Below are 20,112 nucleotides of genomic sequence, written 5' to 3' on the forward strand. Positions count from 1 at the left end.
ATAGGGTTGTCTGTGTTTTACACCACAGTGAATATGAGCTAGCTTCTTCCTTGAGTAAGAGCTAGCTTATTCCTTGGCGTACATTGGCGTATCTCCACAGTTGCTGAAACTATTAAGATCTACACAAGCTGGTCATCTGGCCCTGGGACACTGGGGAGTAAGTACTTCTGCTGAGTATCCTTCACTGAAGTGAATGGCAGTCTGTTCCTTCCCATGTCTTTTGCTCAGGATGAAATTTGACGACTTCAGAGTGCATTTTGATAAGGTTGAGATCTGTAACCTGACTCCAGATGCCCTGGAAGACACCACTGCCCACAAGTGGGAGGTGACCATCCACCAGGGAAGCTGGGTCCGGGGATCCACTGCAGGAGGATGCAGAAATTTTCTAGGTAAATAGATACTGCTTTGAAAATGAGAAGCAGTCACTTAAATCCCTACCCACCTTCAGCCACCTCTCCTGTTACCCAGAATTGTGGGTGCAGACCAGGCCAGCTGAGTCTCAGCTCACAGGAACCAGCCAAAGGGACAAATGTTCATATGGTCCCACTTGAGACTTAGCAATAAAAGACCTGCTTTCTCTGCTCTCAAGTTTGTTGGATCTGATTTGCCTCTCATTTACATTTGCATGAGCAGGACTAGCTCCAAATAAGTCACTTAAAACTGCAGCAGTACGTGTAAAATGAGACAAAAATCCAGCTCAGGCAGCATGTTTATGTGGCTCTGAAGCAGCGTCATGGATCTGAACTGCATTACTCCAGACTGGCACCAGCACTGTGGGATCATTGTAGCTATGTACTTTTAACAAAATCCCATCTGACAACTTTATTTAAACCATGGTAACTTAATAAAATATCAGGCCTGAAGTCTTTTCTACACCTAGTTCCATGAAGGGCTTTGGGATTTGGCTTGTTTTCTGCAGAGCTTAATGGAAAGAAGCATGACAGCTAATGGAAAAACTAAATTTGAGCAAAACCTCAGCTTAATTGTCCTTTTTGTCTTCTTTTTCTTTAGTAGTAGTAGTGGTGGTATTATTATTCTGAGGCAAGAAATTCTCTGGTATTCTTTACATTGGCAGAGACTTTCTGGACAAATCCACAAATCAAGCTGCATTTGACAGAGAAAGACGATGGGCAAGATGAGTGCACATTCATAGCAGCACTGATGCAAAAGGATCGCCGTAAACTCAAGAAGCTTGGCGCTGAAATGCTAACCATCGGCTACTCTATTTATGAGGTACTCTATTGCTTTTACAGTGCAGTAGCTGCGCTATCACTATTAACATCTTTCTCTGGGTTTGTAACCCTGCCAGTCATCATGTATTTTTAGGGCCCTTGCTCCTAAAATAATCTTCTCAGTTACATCAACACCCACAGAGTATTTTAACTTGGTTGGGTTGGAGCCCTCTCAGAGGAGGATTTAGTAGTCCCTACGGGGCCATGGGTTGCCAGGATAGACTCCTTGGCCCCATGATTCTTTCATCCCCTGCCTGGCTCCCAGAGAGGGAATGTTGCTTCTTTTGAGACTCTTGGGGCTCATGACACACAGGGGTGTCTGTCCCTGAGTAAGGTTGGGACTGACAAATCTGTTGTCACTGCTCTGTGACACTGTGCCTGGGATGGTGGTATTCAATGGCAGGGAATGTTTAAGCGGGAAAGCAATGTCCCAGTGTCCTCTTAGACTGCCTTCTGGGTGGGAAAGGACCATTGGTAATGGGACCTCCCTAGCTGGGAGCTAGGTTGCTGCAAGCATCCGAGTGAGGGGATGAGATTCAGGGTCATGGCCATGGGACAGTCTTGTGCCAGGCAAAGTTTGACTCCGTGATTGGGAAGGGGGCAAGGATGGCCCCCATGACACCATGGCCAGTTCAGCACTGCCTTCATTTCCACCCCTAGAGCCCTGGAAGAGATGGACACTTGGGCAAAGACTTCTTCAGATACCACCCCTCCAAGGCCAGGAGCAAAACCTACATAAATTTAAGGGAAGTATCCAACCGCTTCAAGCTGCCGCCGGGTGATTACATTCTTGTTCCAACCACATTTGAGCCCCACCAAGAGGCAGATTTCTGCCTGAGGATTTTCTCCGAGAAGAAGGCCATCACTGAGTAAGTCAGCAGTAAGTCCCAGGGCCCCCAGCGCTTGCCCACATGTGGAGCCAGTGGCTCCCTTGGGAGGGTCTGGCTGCTGGGTGCCCAGCCCTATGGCAGAGCCCTAGCATGGGAAGCTCCTGATGTTTTTTTTGCATCTGACCATTTTTGCTAAACGTGACTTTTTTTTGGAGAGGAGTTTAGGAGGTGTGGAAACACGGCTTGCTATGGTGCTTGCTCTGGAAGCTTGGCAAAGAAGAGTTACTATTCAGAAATCTGTGAATACAGCAGTGTTTGTTTGCTCTCAAAGTTTGTCCAAATTAAAATTTTATATTTAAAAAGGAGTATTGAGGAAAAAGTGTGTGCACAATGAATAAAGAATGAGATTAATTCTTTAGTAGAGAGCATGAAGAGCTGTGCTCTCCCTGAGTCCTGCTTAGGGTCTGTTTTAAGGGCTTACACCAAAACTTGAACAGTGCAAAAATGTGATTGTCTGATGAATTTTACCTAAACCTAACATATTCAGTAAAAAATGCAGTTTTATCATTTACTTCTGGAAAACGTAATGAGCAAGCTTCCACCCCAAGCAGATGTTGAATATTTTCAGATACTGAATAAGGTGGTTTTTTTCTCCAGGGATCTAGATGAAAACGTTGCCATTGATCTCCCTGAGGTAAGTCTACAGAGTTAAAATAGCAAGAGAAAAGCTCAGCAAAAGTCAGCACACACTGCTTTTACTGTCTTTGGCTAAAACACGTTCATTTCCCAGGAATGTTACACAATTGCCAGCTTTGTGTTTGTGACAGAAACAGACAGTTCTGCTGAATATGGTAAAAGAGCTGTAAAAACTGAAATCGTAATTGTTATGCTTCTGCATCATCTTCAAGGCAGTCAGCGTCAGCCAGCACCGAAGGTGGGGATCAACCACCACAGGTGTGCTGAAAGCACACCCGTTAACATCAAAGAGGCACATGGCTGTTCACATCTTTTAAAATTCTATTCATTGTTTTAAAAAAAAGAGGCGAGAGAATGTCCACAGACCCACATTCATTTTTCATACAAATATCTTTTATTTTACATATCAATATCTGCAGGGCTTGGTAGGGAATGCTTGATACACGTGTGCCTACTGAAATGATTAAATTCTTTTTGTTTCTGAATGGCCTGGTTTGCCTGCTGAGCACTAATTGCAGCTGAGTCTGAGTCAGCTCCTGTTTAAGTGTATCACTGCAAGTAAGCCGTTGATTGTGGTGTGCCTTCCCATGGAAACAAGTTAAGCCAAGATCGCATGTGTCCCTCTTTAGTAAAACTCTCCTCCAAGGACCAGTTAAGTGTGTCTCCATTTCTGGAATCTCAGGACCATGTCCAGTAGCTAAGTAAATCTGTTCACCTGTCCCACTATCATTAAGGGACTGCATCCAAACTTGAGCAGAAGGAAGTGAGGAACATACAGTCAAAAATGTGTAAGTGGCCAAGCAGCGTCACCTGGGCCACTCGGGTGACAGTACACTAAATAGCACCCATGTTGTATCTTCTGTAGGCAGAGAAAACAAAGCCCAATTCTTTGCTTCCTGTGCTGTGCTCTTGCCTCCTTTTTCCCCATTTTTTGGCCCGAGAACTGCTCTCTGTTCACATGGTCACCTCAACTACAGCAGTGGCTCTACACTATTGCATCTCTCTGCTCATCACTGTAGACTGAAGCCTGTGACTGCGCTGAGGCACTCAGCTAGCAGCTGGCTGAAGGTGTTTCCAGGCTCAGGATGGCTCTGGGTAATGTGCCAAATTGCAGCCACCCCTGGCTGGTGCTCTCAAGAGGGGTGAGAGGTCCCTGGATGATGCTACTGGAAAGAGCTCAGTAGCACTGTGGTTGTTCAAGGACTGGGTAAGCAGAGTGGTGCAGGCGTGGAATGAGAGAAGCAGTGTTTTCCAGGATGGATACCCTTGGTTTTGAGACAGCCAAGGCAATGGTGCGCTACGCAATTGCCCAGGTGAAGGAAATTAGAGGCTGAGACTCCCCTTGGGCAGCTAGATGGTTGGGAGGCCTCAGGTCTAGCAATGTTCAGGAGCATGGATACACTTATTTTAAGATGAACTATGGTATCCTGATGCACAGAGGGACCATGTGCAGGAGAAATGTCAAGCTTTACAATTCCTATAATGACTTATGTGGTTGATGTTGCAGCCTCCAAACCCAACCCCAAGCCCACAAGAAACTGAAGAAGAAAAACAGTTCCGGGCACTGTTTGAGCAGATTTCAGGAGAGGTGAGTGCAAACCCCTTGTGGGCCATAGCAAGATGTAGAAAGAGGGGAGACACTTCTGATCCCACCCAGGCACAGGTGAAACAAAAATTATGTATTTTGATAGGAGTATGCTTAGTTGTAGTGTGTTGTTTGGGCACCAGATGTCACCATGCCTTATGTCTAGATAGACAAGGGTGCAGTCCCTGGTGAGCAAGCAGGAGGACCAAAGCCAGAACTTAAGCTCAGAGGGAGCCTACATGGCTCAGTGTCCAGCTGCAGTTTGTTTTTCTTTGAATCAATGGTTCCTGCTTGAGATCTCCTTCAGGCAGCCTTACGCACAGCAGCACTCCTGTACTTTGCCAGCCCTTTAGTTTATAGCCTTTTCTGGGTTTTGTATGGTACTCTTTTCCTGAGTTGCAATAAATTACAGATGGGTGATGTTTGTGTTTTCTGAGGTTTTTGGTATGTCTGATTACAGAAACATACAATTAACAGATGGGGCAATTTTTTTATTTTTTTTTTTTTACTTTAGGACATGGAGATAGCTGCAGAAGAACTTGAATACATTCTGAATGCTGTATTAAAAAAAAGTAAGTGCTGATAAACTCAAAGTTAAGGGCTATAAAGAACTTTATAAAAGCTGCCATTAAATTCACTTACAGATAGAAAAATAAAGCCTGTGTTATGACTCCTGCCTGGTGTCCTACAGCCAGCCAGGGCAGAGCCAGGAAAACATCTGGTCCATGATCTAACCCCAAGCTTGTCCTGCCTCCAGCACAATCCACGTCAGCTCAGCAAGACCAGGTCTCCGTTGCACTACTGCTCTGCTATGGAGAGACAGGCACTGGGCTGGGACTTGTAAGACCTGGACATAGTTCTTGACTGCTACAGGCCCTTTTTACAATGGGGAACCTGTTGCTCTCTGAACCTCATCTCCTGATTTATGGAACAAGGATAGTGTTTCCTGACATGTCTTTAGTAAATACCTCCTCTGTCTAGACTGTGATTTCTCTATATTCTTAATCTCACAGTGCACAGGTCCTCCCACAATGAGAACTAGGAGCCAGCTGTCTCTGCTTAGGAAATCCTACTTTCTACTTTCAGTTTATAAAAGGCAGATTTGCCCAATGACTTCTTTCTTATTATTGTCCTTTTTCAGCAAAGAACATCAAATTCAAGAACTTAAGTCTCATTTCATGCCGAAATATAATTTCTCTTATGGATGTATCCTTTCGAATAATTGCTTGTGTGGCTAAATGAATACTGAATATAATTGTCCGTAGCATTACCTGTCATGGATATCAGAGATGGATGTGGTAATGTCATAGCAGAACACTACCCAAATCAAAAAGTTATGTGAAAGTTGTATCCTGATTTTTATTTTAGAAATTTAGGGTTAGGAGCTTCAAGACAGCCTACTTTCTACTGCAGGTTTAGGAGATGCTTTAGTGCTGAGCACCTGTAAAAGTAAAATTCAAATGACTTCTGTATAGAACAGTGCCTTTTTCAAGCTGTGGTTTATTTGAAAAAGGCCTAGAAGAGATAACTCAAGAAAAGTCTGTTGTCTGGAGGGTTAAATTCACCAGCCAGAGTTGTGCGTGCAAGTTATGGGTCAGAAATTAAGGATCAGCAGAGCATTGAAAATTACTGACATCAAAGCTGTGGGTTTTTTGACAACCAGATCAAAAGCAGGAAAATCTGGTCTTTCAGCTAGATCCTGGAACTCCAGGAAGCAGACATGTGGGCGAGAGTCTTCTGTCCAAATTTAGGCATTTGTGGTGTAGGTGGCTACATCTAAGCTAGCTTTCTAGACTTCCTTTGTAGATAGTGAAGAGGATGGGGTAATTATGCTTGTTCTGCACCTAACTGTGAGAGATGCTAAATGACTGCTCAGACATTAAGTGAGATGAATCACAGTCCTGGTACTTCCCCACCAGATTTGTCCTTTGCAATGTTCCAGTGCCTGTTGAGTTTGCTTAGCATGGCTTCTCCTCAGGTAGAGCTCTTTTTTGCAGGGTGCTTTCCTGATAGACAATTTTGTTACACGTGAGACAAAACAGACACAGTCCTGACAAAGCAAGTATCTAACATTTGTTTTATGTCTCGCTTGTTTGGCTAAGAAGTTCTTGTCTTTTGCTTTTGTTGCTCCAGTCCACGACAGAGGTAAAACAAACATTTCTCGAACATTTCTAACAGAAAACCAAAACAGGCAAAACTTTGTTCTATTAAAGCTACATCCATAACATTAAAATTTGGTGCGGATCAGTCACCACGCATACGCAATGAGAAACAGGGGACCAGCCCTACGTTTCCTCCCTTGAAAACCAAGCTTCAGTAGGGAGCTGGTCCATGTTCACATCTAATCCTTACATGGTATTGGGACAGAGCCAGGGTCTGCACTTGACCCAGGAGCATGGCAGCAGTCCTAGGTTTACTATTTAGGATATAACTAAATAGTTTCCATGATTTGCAATGCTTCCAAGCAAATCTCTGCATACTTTTGAATAAATGGGGAGACATCTCTTCATCTGCTTTGGAAGCACAATGAACGCAGACACGATCATCACACTCTGGACATGGTATTTGGAGCACAATGGAGGAGCAAAATGACTTGAATTCAAACCCGAGTCAACGCTGGCAGAGTCCCCTCTGTGTCATATGCCACCGAATTCCCTAGCTACAGTCACCATGCAGTGGCACAGAGGGGGAGCAAGTTCTACACAACCCCAGGAAGAATAACCTGGCTGGGTAAAAAGACAGACTTTTTGCAGGAGTGGTAAAGTCCCTGAGATCTGTGGGTGCCCTCAATAATGTCACCAGTGTAGGTGCTTAAATAACATCAGGCATTAGCTAGACCCTGCTTGGCATGTTTTGAGCTTTGTGAATGCTCGCTGAGCTTGTGTCCAACTGAGCAAGTAAGACAAGTAAGATGTAAAGGGGAAGGGGAATGGATGGTTGGAAAGGGAACGGGCCCGTTCCTTATTTAGCATTTCGGAGCAAGTGCCCCATCCTGCAAGTGAGTTGTGCTTGGACGACCTCAGCAACTCAGTATTAAGACCCTCATACTTCAGGCAGAGGGAAGGCCAAGCAGATCTAATCGTTGCCCCTCAGAGCTGCTATAGAGACATTTTTTTCAGACCATAAGGACTAGATTTTGCCAGCCTCGCCCCGCAACTCCCATTAGTTTCAGGTTGAGCCATTTCAACAGACCCTGGTCTAGATAAAAATTCTGAATAGCACATTGGTTGACTAACTCCTTCGAGTACAGTAGCAATTTGTTTTAATCAGGTCATCTAATTCTCTGAATCATTTATATCCCATTTACATCCAAAGCTGTTCTTGCCTTAGAACAATCTGTCTGTCTTTCTCCCATGGAGCCTGCATTGCTTAGCTGTGTTTTTATATCACATAATGTTCCCCAAGTGTCACAGCAACAGCCATGACTGTAACTGCTCGAGCTGCACCTCAGGAGAAATCCCAGTATCGGTTTCAGCAGCACCGTAGGTTTTCCAGGCAACATAATATTTTCTGTTTAAAGGAACAGCACAGATAAATACAGACAGAATTTGGACCTTCATGTAACAAATCCTTTTCCTTAATTCAGATTACCAGACCAGTGGCAATGGGAAACTGGAATTTAATGAGTTCAAAGTTTTCTGGGAAAAAATGAAGAAATGGATAGTAGGTGACATTATTCATTGTATTTGTTTCTCCATTTCATTAGCTATTTCCTGCATAGTTTATTATGTATGTGCAGACAAAAACGGAGACAGGAGTGTTTACAAGCCACGAATTTTAACTCAAAACAAATGTTTTAAAAGTACGGGGGCTTGTTTTGGATGGTCAAAGACATTCTTAGCTTTCCATGATGCTAAACCATAATGGTTTTTCTGCAAATAACAGAGATTTTCATAAGCAAATCAACTGTGTTTGGGATAAAGAATGCAATGGGCACTAATAAGGAAGCCAATCAAAATGAAACTTAAGGAGTTTCCATTACCGCTGTTGTACAGCAGAAGAAAGTGATGATTCATGACTAGTAGGAAACAATCATTTCCTAAGTCACTGCATTTCCATTATTGATCTCTCAGGAGTCAACTGTACTGAAGTCTGGGAAAGTGTTGATTCTAATTTTAAACACATTTCCCTGCCATTGTATATGGCAGTAAGAATAAGCAGGCTTGCATAATCAGAATATTCAGACTGGATATTCAAATAAAGACATCATAATTGTTTCCTCGTGGTCATTAATAGTTTTTTGTGAATTCATTCTTCACCCAAGAATTCCAAATATGCAGTTCTCTGTTTCTTGTCTATCCCATCAGAAATGGCAAACGCTTTTTCTGGGTATTAATGCCATATAGCTCTTTCAACAAAAGATGCATTGTTTTTTAACAAGGGGTTTTGAGAAATCCCTGTATCCTGTAGGAAGATTTCTACAAATATCTGATGGAAAATTTTAATCTGAATGTGACAACAATTCTAAATAACTCGTATTCCAAGGGAGAATTGTGTTTGTCATCTCATTAAAAGGAATGAATTTAACTGCAGCTTAATAATTATTTAATATTTAGGTCAAAATTCAAACTGTTTGCACCAGTTCTCTTGGTTTTACCATGAATGTGAATGCTTAGATCTTTTATACCTAGTAAGTGACAATCCCAATGTCATGTTAAATAATTTGCCTCTAGCCTTCAGGACTATGGAGAAAAACATAAAAAAAAGATTAAAAGCATGCCTCCGTTAAGAGTTAAAAGACAAATAAAAATACATCCTTCCCAGATAAAACCACTTTTTAAAAAATCATGGAATTTTTTATGAAGAGCAGCTCTCTATTTTTGAATGCTTGGGTTTGGCAGTACTTATTTAAGTTTCACAACAAACTATTCATATGACAATGAAAACTGGGTCCCAGATTTGCTCCTCTGTTACAAAATCAGACTGGATCTAGACCAAAGTCTTATCAGCTCTCTTAAACATTTATGCTACACAGTTAGAGATAAACCTTGCTTTTCTATGCCATATCTGGGCTGCCTTTCAGATGCAAATACTGAACTTTCCATGTGCTCCTTTCATAACAGAGTATCTTTCTTCAGTTTGACTTTGATAAATCTGGCTCCATGTCCTCCTATGAGCTTCGCAGTGCTCTTAAAGCTGCAGGTAAGACAAGCACTACATTTTGTCTGGGAAACCTGTCAGGCAGATTGGCTGTGGGTGAAGAGGTCTGCAACTAATTGTGTAGGCTGAGTTCCCCTGAACAGGGAGGAGGACTAAATCCCAGAGAGGACCTGAGGACCTAGAGGGGCCATTGAGTGGACTAGTTTTGCCCCATGTATCCCCAACCCTGCGAGACAGTCAGTCAGAGCAATCTTTACATTTTTGTTCAACTCTGTTAAACTCAATAGGGCTGCACATGTTAAGGTTAGACCCAGAAACAAACCACTTCAGAGTCCATCTCCACTCCAGGGTTAGAGGAACAATGAGTAAGCTGTTTGTAATGAAAAGCAGACAGTGCATTTGTACTTCATAAAAAATTATTTTTATTAAAATACCTAGTTTTACAGAAATCCCTCCAAATTTCAAGGAGGAAGAATGGTCCCGCAAACATCAAAAAGTGCACGGACTAGAAACTGCAATGACTGCAAAATTCCTTGTTCAGAGTATGTTATTCATTGCAAGCTTAAAGAACTTCATGGTCAGATCGCATTCTGGATGAAGGTGTGCCATAGAGTATCTTCCCATTAACTGGTTTTCAAGATTAGTTAGTAGAGATTGGCAGATATCCTCCCTGGCCTACAAGGTTGCTCACTTTTCCTTTGTGTATGTGTCTTTGGGAAGGATACCAACTCAACAACTACTTGCTGCAACTGATTGTCCTCCGATACTCTGACGAACAGTTACAGATTGAATTTGATGATTTTCTGAACTGCTTAGTTCGCTTAGAGAATGCAAGTCGTGAGTATCTTCTTCCTCTGGAATTTCTTCCCCTTTGAAGAAAAAAAAGTTCCACTTTTTGCTGCCACTGAGCATATTGCACAGTATCTGAGATCAAGTGTGTACATTGAATGGCTAACAGAAAGGAGCTGTGTTTAGCATTTGCTTTTAGGATGGCTTTTCTCCTGTAAAGTGAAAAATGTTCTGCTGCTAATGGAAAATTTCCCCATGTGAATAGAGGCTGCTTCATAAACTCTGCAGCAATGTAGAAGGCATGTGAAGAATGCTGGCAAAGTCTGTGTTACAGGCTTTCTTGTGGCTCGCCCATGAGCTTAATTTGGGATCACAGAATTTCAAGTTTCAAATATTGCTTGTGCCTCATGCAAAGAGATACTTGGCATACACTTGGGGGCAGGTATCTCCTCTACCTTTTACATAACCTGTCCACTTTTGGCTAAAGATAAGGTTCCCTGTACCTTGAGGCACCCTAGGTATCAGTTCATTTGTGCACAAGATCTCTCTTGTTTCAGAGCAGAAGTAGTAGAGATAGATAGGTAAAATTGCTGGATACATGCTGAAGTTGTTATTAGTGTGGTTCCAAATTCAAATCAAACACAACTCACTCTATAAGAAGAAAAATCAACTTTCTTGAGTGATAATTTTTGTTTTATTCTCTTTGCTTCCTGGTTCAACCTGTGGTAATAGAAGTATTAAACTACTGAGAGAGAAAAGTTAAATAAGACACATAAAGAAATGCAAATTGCTTGGCTTTATTTTGGAGAATCATCCAAATCCCACTGTTGAGCACATCCAGGACAGCCGCTTCCATTCAAGTCCTGAAGGGAGACTTCCACAAAGGCCTTAAGTCAATGAGACATTTCCTCTTGCAAGGACTTTGTTTTGTCAGCTCAGCTACCACCCCCAAGCAACCCTAAGTGATGGGCCTTTACACCAGGCCCTCCCTCTCCTTGGCATGGCCACCCTTCGTTGTGGGTTGGGGAGCTGATGTATGAATATGAATGAGGTGTATTTATAGCGCCAGTGTCCTGTTTTTCATTTCAGGAGTATTCCAAGCACTGAGTGTGACAAACCAGGTCTTCATTAACCTGAATATAGCCGAGGTATGAGCACAGCTTCATAAACACTGACAAAATGATGGGGCTTCTCTAGAGCTTTGTCCTCTTGTAAAAACCAGAGTGTTTCTGCATAACACTTCAGGTGACACTCATGTCCGTGAGAGCGCAGGGGGCGTGCCATAGATTTCAGCACGTCTGGGATTTTAAAGTGCGTGCACTGATTGCATCGCCTCTGCGCTATTTCCTTCATTGATTGCCCTGTGGCATATTAACAGCTTCCCATCACTCTTTCTAGATTTTCTGCTTTTTCCTTCCTTGGGTGCCAACTTGCAATGGGGGAAGGGGGCAGCAGACTGTGACGGGGCGTCTTTCATGCTCCCTGAATCCCCCAGGAGTTCACATCAGCCTCTCCTATGGGTGTCCATCCTCTGCTTCTTGCACTGCTCAGAACAGGCTTGTTATCTTCTTGTGCTCTCTTTGCCTCCCTGTTGCACACATGGGCTGTTTCTCATTTCACACAAACCCAAAGCTTCCTGGAGCAAGGCACAATGAATTCCCTGGCACAACAAACATAGGAGCCCCTTTGGACTCCTGGGATGCAAGTAAAATCCTTGCCATTATCGGCATCTAGTGGTTGAAGAGCTCTGCCTCCTTCCTTCCAAACGCAGAAATAAATGCTGGCTGAGGTCACTCCTTAGTGACAGGACGTAAAATCCTAGTGAGCAAAGGTCCTCTTCCCTGCGTGTGGTCAATTCAGAGCAGGCACTGCTTTTGAACATCTCTTTTTCATTTGGGGAAACAGAGGGGGAGGGAGAAGGGCCTGAAATAATTTATTTTAAAGGTGATCTTTCTTCCAATATTAGTTCATCAACCTGGCAATGAACATCTGAAGAAGTTTGACTTGGATGCCGGGAGTTTCTTGCGACATTGCTGCTGAGACTTCTGCCCCAACAGCTGAGGTCCCCTTCGCATGCAAACTTTACCAGGAGCTTTCGCATGGAGGAGCACACATGCTGCCCAGCCTTTCTGGTCTCCAGCCCTGTTGTGGTTTTGAGTTCAACATTCAGCTCACGTATTGGTTTTATTTTTGGTAAAGCCTGATACTGGATTTGTTACTGTAAGAGGCATTTGAATGGGGCACACATGTCTCAAGCAGACTGAAACTGATGTCCCTGAGTGACCACAGGCTTTTATGAAATAGGATTGTATTTAGTTTCAGCACAGCATACAGTGATTAAAAGTCTTTATTGGTCCTTGGCTACAGACTACTGTAAGGTGCTTTTGAAAATATAAGGTTGAGTAAAAAACTTTGTTCAGTTCGGAATTTGTTTCCAGGTATGCTGTGCAGCTACATAACAAGTCTCCTGCCATAGACACATGAGCTGCAGTCTGATGGACTGCAATCAAAAGAAGGCTAGGGACTGTAGTATGAAAGGTGATCCTTGAATATTTATGACACAGGTCCCTGGTCCAGGCTTCCTTTGAAGGATGCTTAAGCTAAGGTCTGACATGCATCAAAGATTTAATTTAGAGAAAAATTGTTGCATCTCACCTTCCCTTAGTCCTTCCTCTGCTACCAACAAAGTTTCTCTGTTACACGCTTTGCTCTGTGGCCAAAGCATGTCTCACAAGCCAGACTCAGCAGAGTTGCACACAACTTCCCTTCGTCTTCAGAGAAACACGTGGCCTCTGAGACAGTGAGCTCTTGTGTAGGGCCATTTTTCCCCAGGCGGTCTGAGATTGCGTCCCACACCAACCATGCTGCAGAAGAGCAACTATAGTCATTTTATATGAATTAAATGTAACCATTGGTAAGGCCCTGATCTCTGAAGCTATTGCTATTTCGCATCTGTGATTTACATAGTATTATTCATGTGGCGTGGGTAGCCAGTGCTGACTTAAAAAATAACTGTAATAGCAGCCAGGGACTTAAGAGGTCTTCATAGGATTTTTTTCCATGATTATCTTCATAACTTATGTCTATTTTATAATGAATCAACTGCCTGGACTGGTTTTCTAAAACCTTTCTTACAGCAGAACAGATGGCCCTAGAATAGCCGTGCATTCCCTACTGTCCAGGATCACTGAAACAGCCAGGGTTTTGTTTTCTCTAGATTTACCTAATGAGCACCTCTGGAAGGAAAATGAAGCTGCAGTAAAGGTGAAGGGCAAACGATGAAAAAACACAGGCATCATGATGTTTAAAATACCTACCTTATTTTTTTTCCTAACAATTATAATCTTGTAACTATTCAGAAAATGCTCTGGAGCTAACTGGCAGCTGAGCAAAAGCTAATGGTTGCAGTATTCGATTAACTGAGGTACCCAGCCCCACGAGGTGTATTGATTTTCAGATGTGCTGATTGTATGCCCTTTTGAGAGCACTGGAGGCAGCTGTCTAAATTTGTGAAAGTTTGGATTAAAATCTAGACCGTTCCATAAACATTCGTCCACATACTTGAAACAAAATCACAGATCCTTAACTGGTTCATTGTGCAAGCTTGGATGTGGATACAAGTTTGTTGTAATATATTTGCTTTCTGTAGCAATCTTCACAAGCTATGCAGAAGAAAAGAGATGTCTTAATGCCTGGCATCTCCAGTGTAGCTTTCTGTTCCTCTGCACAGAGCTGGGAAAGTTTTGGAGGAATCAGGATTGATATAAGAAAGTGATATACATAATGGGGTGGGAACAATGGGGCAGAGGTAAAAATCTCCTCTGTATTTAAAAGAAAATTCAGGCGTTTAAGAAAAAAAACTCCCTGAGGTGTTTTCTGCCCACTCGGAACCGTTTCCTGCTGACTGTGTCACTAGGAATTTGAAAACTAACATCTGAGTCCTTTACAAATCAAGCCACTTTCCCGGCCAGCCAGCCCGCTGCAGCGAGCCAAGTCCCCGTTCTACTGTGGGTTTTACACAACACCCATAGCCACAGCAGAGGTGCCCGTAAGGGTAGTTAAGGACAAGAAAACCTGCACATACAACTGGGCTGGCCCGTGGCCACCCAGAGTCTGTTGCAGCACAGTCCCTGTCTCACCACATTGGCTATAAGGACGTTACGGGTGCCTGTGCTGAAAGCCTTGCTAAAATCAAGGTGAAGAACAGCAACTGCTCCCCCTTCTCCTACGCGTTAGACCTTTTTCTTTCTGCATTGGAGTAAGGCCCACCTTCAAAAGGGAAAGGTAATCTAAGAAATAAGTGCACGTGAAGATGGAGGATTATATAATCCCCAGTAAGAGGTTTTTTGGGGTCTGCTATTATACTGCTCGTATGAGTGACTGAGTGGGCGAGTGAGAGACGTTTGTTTGACTTCACAGCCCCATCCAAATACGATAGTCCTTATCAGTGCCGCACCCGCCCGGTGCTTGAGCATGAGGGCAACTCAGCGCCCAGAAGCAGGGGTCTGGGCTTGCTGGTCTTCTTTTCTTTCAATCAAACGTCTTGAATTTAAAGCTAGACCTTGCTGCCTTCTCTGACAGGAGACGTAGATATGTTTGGCTCTGTACCATTACAGGAGCTATGGCAAATCACTTACAATGCTCTGAAAGCCATGTGAGTGGTACGTTCCCTAATGCGGTACACACAGACCTTGTTAGCAAGAACTGGCTCATGCTGGGAGCTCTGCCTGTCTGCTAATAGCAACATTAATGGGGAACACGAGAAGCATTTTTCATAATTGTGCTACTGGAAAAAAACTAAAAATCACTTAGCTACAGGATGGCAATCTGAGCGTGCTCTCCCACTCCCCCACGGAGCCAAAAATCCCTCTCTAAAACCTGCTGCTAAAGCCCCAGGGCAGAATTTAGCAGGTGCTGACTGCTGTCCCTGGCCCACGTCGCTCCTCTGTTCCCCTGTTCCCTTTAGGCAGCCTCAGCTCCCCAAGATTTTGGGCAGTGCGCAGCACATTTCTGAGTTTAAAGGAATGACATTAACTCAAGGTGTGAGCCTTTAGAAAGGGTATTTATTTGGAATTTGTCCCAAACTCATCCACCTCCACCACCTGACCAATTTCTGATGGTAGATTTGGCAATGGCATTTTCCTGTCTTGAAGAAGGTTACCTGCCCAACCTGTTGCTGAGGCCACGAGGGATATAGCGAGTGAAAACTACCATGAAGAACTGCCATAAAAATGCAAAGGAAAAAAAAATAGTGACATTTCATTTTGCCATTTCTCTGTCCAAACAGAGATAGAAACTGTCCAGAAATGTTTTGGGCACAGGTGTGGGCAGAAGCATCCCCTGTTTCTCCAAAAAGCTCCCAGGGAGTGGGTCAGCAATGCTGAGTCTTCAGCAGTGATACCTGCCTCAGAAAATCCCATTTTTTCCACAGGCCTATTTTAACCCCCACTAGGGTTTTTGCTGTCCCCCAAACACATAAAAATATGTCAGCGCAGGGGGTTGTATGAGGTACTGGGGGCTTGGGAAAGAAAAAAAAGTGAAGTCTAGCCATTCTGCTGCTGGCAAAGCCTCCATATTGTGGTGCCGTGGCTCCAGGCAGAAGAGACGTGAGAAGTGATGTTGCAGTTCACCCCACTTATAAGAGTTGTGGTTGCTTCCAGCCATGAAAATCAAATATTTGTGAATAGATACTGAGTTATCTAAATCATTTTCATTTCAACTCCATCATTTCCTTGCTTCTCCCCCTCCTCCCCCCTGAAATATTTGAGTCTTTGTGCTTTTTGACTTGTGGCAGCATATGTTTTGGAAGCACATCAGAGTGCTGAGGGCAGTTTATAATGTTCCCAGTAAGGCTGGAACTTCAATATTTTTAAAATGAATTACAAATACTTGCTGATTGAGGTAAACACACAAGCTGTCAGCGATTGCCAACAACAATCTTTTGCACGTCAGCCACTTATAAGGGCAAGTGTGTTATAAGCTGCTCTCCTAAAAACTCTAATTAATTTTCATCCCTTGCCCTTTGCATGGCCCTTCAAAGGAAGTCAGCTCCACTGAGCAGGGTTTGGCCTCCTGGGTAGCCTGGATGCCTCTTTGAGCATTATCCACAGAGGCAGAGGAGTCAAACAGGGCAAGGATGGCAGCAGGCACTAGTCACATGCCTGTTCTCCTTCTGGCCCAAAGACTATATCACCATAACCCTTCATTGCCATTTTTTCTTTGTTTTTATTTAAAATGTCCTGAACCAAATTAAGACAGCGTATTTAAACCCGTCTCCCCCAAATCCACAGTCAGGAATGGCGAATATTTTCATTTTCAGGTACTTTGTGAGAATGCTCCAAATGTACTTTTTTTCCTGGTCTTCCAGAGAGGAAGAAGCATTTATCCACTCAGATCCAACAAGGCGTCGTGATGAAGAGTGTACATGTTTCATCTGCCCCGGGGGAGAGCTGCCCACATGCCTTGCCTGCAGTGCAGCATTTGCCATGGGTAAGGGCCAAATTCCCTCGCGTCTTTGGGACAGCCCACCGGTGTGGCCAGGCACAGGGACGGGAGGTCCCCCCATGAGTGCCGTGTGGCCACCTCGCCTGGCAGACAGCCTCCCCAGGGACACGGCCCAGCCCCTGCCCTGGCAAAGAGGGCACTGCCAGCATATTGTGACAATTTTATCCAGTTGCTAAGCAGCTGGGGCCCGGGGACACAAATACAGTGCAAACAAACTGCCCCGAGGGAAAACGGCTGTGCTGTTTTGGGAGGGCGTTCGCCACTTCAGACCCCATGTCTTCCTCTCCCCTCCTCAACCTGGTGCTCACGGTTTCGTGGGGCAGTGACAGGGCCAGTCCTTGGACCTGAGCGAGGATGTTTGCTCCAGGGGCTTCAGCAGCCAGGGTCCAAGTGGAGCTCTCCCTTCTGCCCAAGGGGGTGGCAGCCCTTGGCTGCCTGCTGAAGGCTGAGGGCACTGACGCGGCTCCTCCAGCCCCTCCATCTGCAGCCGTGCCTGTGCAGGGCAGCATTAAGGACGGCTGAGGGCAGAGACCGAGGCTGTGCCCAACTCTCCAGCCCAGCGCTCAGGGCACCCACTGCTGGGATGCAGTTTCTGCTTTTCTCGATGGTGAAGTGTTTCATGGCAGGTATTTTCCTTGTCCGACCAGCAGGACCAGCAAATCTTACTTTTCAATACTTACGTAGTCTCCCCACCACCCCTGACCTCTCAAAGAACTACTTTGTTTCAGTGCTAAGCAGAGAAGCTCCAGCACAGAGAGCTGAGAAAACCCCTACCGCCACACCATGATGTCTCATATCTCAGTGGATAGAGCAGAAACAGGAGATCTGGGGTCAAAACCCTTGGGCAATTCAAATAATATTGACCTTTCTCCAGCCGCCTCTAGTTGTTGGACACTCGGCCTTTCTGCATCAGTTTAATACCTAAATCAAAGGCTGTCAGCCGTACAGGAATTAATCTGCGGGACCATTAGAAAGATGCAACCTTTCCACGCAGCATGCAAGAGTGGGATGTGCCACACCTCAGCAGGCCATTTTAGGATACAATACCGTGTAGCAAACCCATTTATTGTATAAAAGGGCACCAACACAAGTCTTCAGGGATGCAGCCACATTGCACTACGGCCTTCTTGGTCACCCAGCAGCAGGCTGCCAGATGCGCATCTCAGCATCTGCTTGAAAACAGATTATCTGGTGCCACAGAGAATGGAATTATCATGACTGATCCTATTCATTTCCTAGAGGACATGCCAAATGACCAAAATAGAAATGGGGTCAGCAATTAATAGGGTAGCTCTCAGTCACTGTCACCGTATGTTGATATGATGATGGCTGGTTTACGTATTTACCTGATAAATAGCTTACGGAAAGTTTTAGCAGAGTACAGGTCAAGGAGAGTAGACACAAAACTTGAGGGGCTGTCGTACAGAAACTGCCATCCTCACAGACTTCTTCTCCAGCGTGAAAGCATGCATAAATATTTCTCCTGTTTCAGGGAGGGTTTCTTCATGTCACTGGGGAGAGGGGAGCGGATGAGTCGCAATCAGCTGCAGCCTCAGCTCAGCTTTCTGCCTCACCAGGCTGAGTTGAAGAGCGTCTGAATTTATTCCTAAAAAAACACGTCATATATGCTATATTTTCTTGAACTGGGGTAGGAAAACTTTTGAGCACAAGAAACAGAGGTTGAGAAGTATCTTTATGAAGGTGCCACAACCACAGTGACCCAAGCTGTGTCCTGTGCTGAAGCCAGGAGCTCTGGGACATCTTTAGTACTGCCACCATGAGGGCTGTTTCAGTTTCTGATCCTTTTAATAAGTCCAACTTTCTCTGCAGCTCATGGGTAATACCTTTCCAGCAGAACCCATGGTGCTTTTTTAGAGAGATGTTATTCCTTCCCGAGGCAGGAAATGTCAAGCTTGTCAAAGCACTTTTCTGAGCCAACAAGAGCTACAGTAGAAAAATTTTGATTGAAAACAGGTGCAGAACTGGCTGGTGGGCTGAAAGAGAGTCATGGTGCAGTTTGCATAACCCCTGGGGGAAAGACATGTCCTCAGTGTGAGGAAAAGAAAATGAGGGCTGGGTTGAGTGGGACACGGAGAGCCTGCAAACAGCAGGGGAGCGATGGCCCACAAACATTTAATTGCAAGTCTGGTTTAACTGGGTGGCGATCCAGTTTGCCTAGCCCACTAGGGAGCAAATGTGCAGCTCCCTTCTGCCAGGGCGATGAAAGTGTGCCAGCCATGAACAGCCGCAATGGTCACAGGTTTAAGCCTTGGAACCAGAAGCAATGGCTCCATCCCCACCCCGAAGGGCCTGAGGAGAAGAGACCTGTTTGTCAGGGGGGCTGAGAGTCCCACAGAGTCCATTGATGGCGAGGAATGATGGACAGGGCAAGTCCCTCTGGGAAAAGGAGGTCATTTGTATGCGGTTTCTGGGGATGGGACGCTTGTCTCCTTTATATTAGCCTATAAAGACCTCCAGTAAAACCAGTTAGCCTGTTTAGTCAAACACCTATAGATGGCATTGGGAAGAAACTTTCCCAACTGTGTATAAATTTTGCATTCAGGAATGCAAACTGACCCACTGACCTCATGCTCTTCCAGGCATATCATCCAACTTCTGCATTGCCTAAAGCCAGGTGCCTCTTTGGAAGTAAAAAAAAACCTCTCATGGTGTCAAAGCCCGTTTTGAAGAGCCGCATGCTCACAGCAGCTTTCCTGCCGGGATGCAGCCACCTTGCACCCCAGACACCCTGGAGAGGATGGATTGAGGGGCTGTGCAGGCAGCGGCCGGACCCCTCTGCTGTGGGTGGATGCAGGGGTGGACCCACAACACCCACAGCAGAGGGACAATACACCTGTGTAAGGCAAATGTGGCCCTGTCCTCATTTCCCTGCATAGACCACAGCAAATTTCTCCAGCAAGGTGCTATTATCATGCAACATCTGGGACCGAAGACAGCCCAGCAGGCACCAGACAAAGTCCTTCTGCCTGGTTACGGCAGAGAGGCATGGCCCGTGATTTGGGCTCACTGAAAAGACAATCTGTGCCTCATGCAGGTTGGAAATCACTCCACTGCTGCTCAAAATTTGAATAAGAAAGGTGTCTTCCTTGCTGGCAGCCTTCACAGTTGGGCTGTCAGTGCCACAGAATTTCATCTTCTCCAGAAGCCTCTGAGAAAGTGAGAGTTGCCAGCTTTTTTACTGGAAGTTTCGGCTTTTATGATTACAGAGAATATCTGGAAAGTAGCATTTGAGCAGGCCTTAAAGGTTCAGAAACCAGAATAAAAATAAAGATCAACCCCAATTTACTATTTTTTGAAGTCTAAACCATGTTGATAATTTTAGTGGCCCTAACTCATGGCTCGTGAATGCTTTGAT

General features: G+C 44.6%; 1 protein-coding gene across 1 annotated transcript in view; it reads left to right on the plus strand.

Annotated features, from left to right (window-relative positions):
• The window catches only part of CAPN9 (calpain 9), a 29,055-nt gene extending 16,523 nt beyond the window's left edge, over positions 1–12,532 (plus strand). The window contains exons 11-22 of the mRNA XM_074580165.1: positions 229–389; positions 1,076–1,233; positions 1,893–2,101; positions 2,720–2,756; positions 4,266–4,346; positions 4,858–4,915; positions 5,485–5,549; positions 7,938–8,006; positions 9,407–9,485; positions 10,164–10,280; positions 11,322–11,380; positions 12,199–12,532. Coding sequence (XP_074436266.1) covers positions 229–389; positions 1,076–1,233; positions 1,893–2,101; positions 2,720–2,756; positions 4,266–4,346; positions 4,858–4,915; positions 5,485–5,549; positions 7,938–8,006; positions 9,407–9,485; positions 10,164–10,280; positions 11,322–11,380; positions 12,199–12,225 — 1,120 coding nt within the window. The 3' untranslated portion in view covers positions 12,226–12,532. The remainder of the gene's footprint in view (positions 1–228; positions 390–1,075; positions 1,234–1,892; positions 2,102–2,719; positions 2,757–4,265; positions 4,347–4,857; positions 4,916–5,484; positions 5,550–7,937; positions 8,007–9,406; positions 9,486–10,163; positions 10,281–11,321; positions 11,381–12,198) is intronic.
• Positions 12,533–20,112: the final 7,580 nt, after the last annotated feature.

This window comes from Larus michahellis, chromosome 3, assembly GCF_964199755.1.
Source record: "Larus michahellis chromosome 3, bLarMic1.1, whole genome shotgun sequence".
Classification (NCBI taxonomy): Eukaryota; Metazoa; Chordata; class Aves; order Charadriiformes; family Laridae; genus Larus; species Larus michahellis.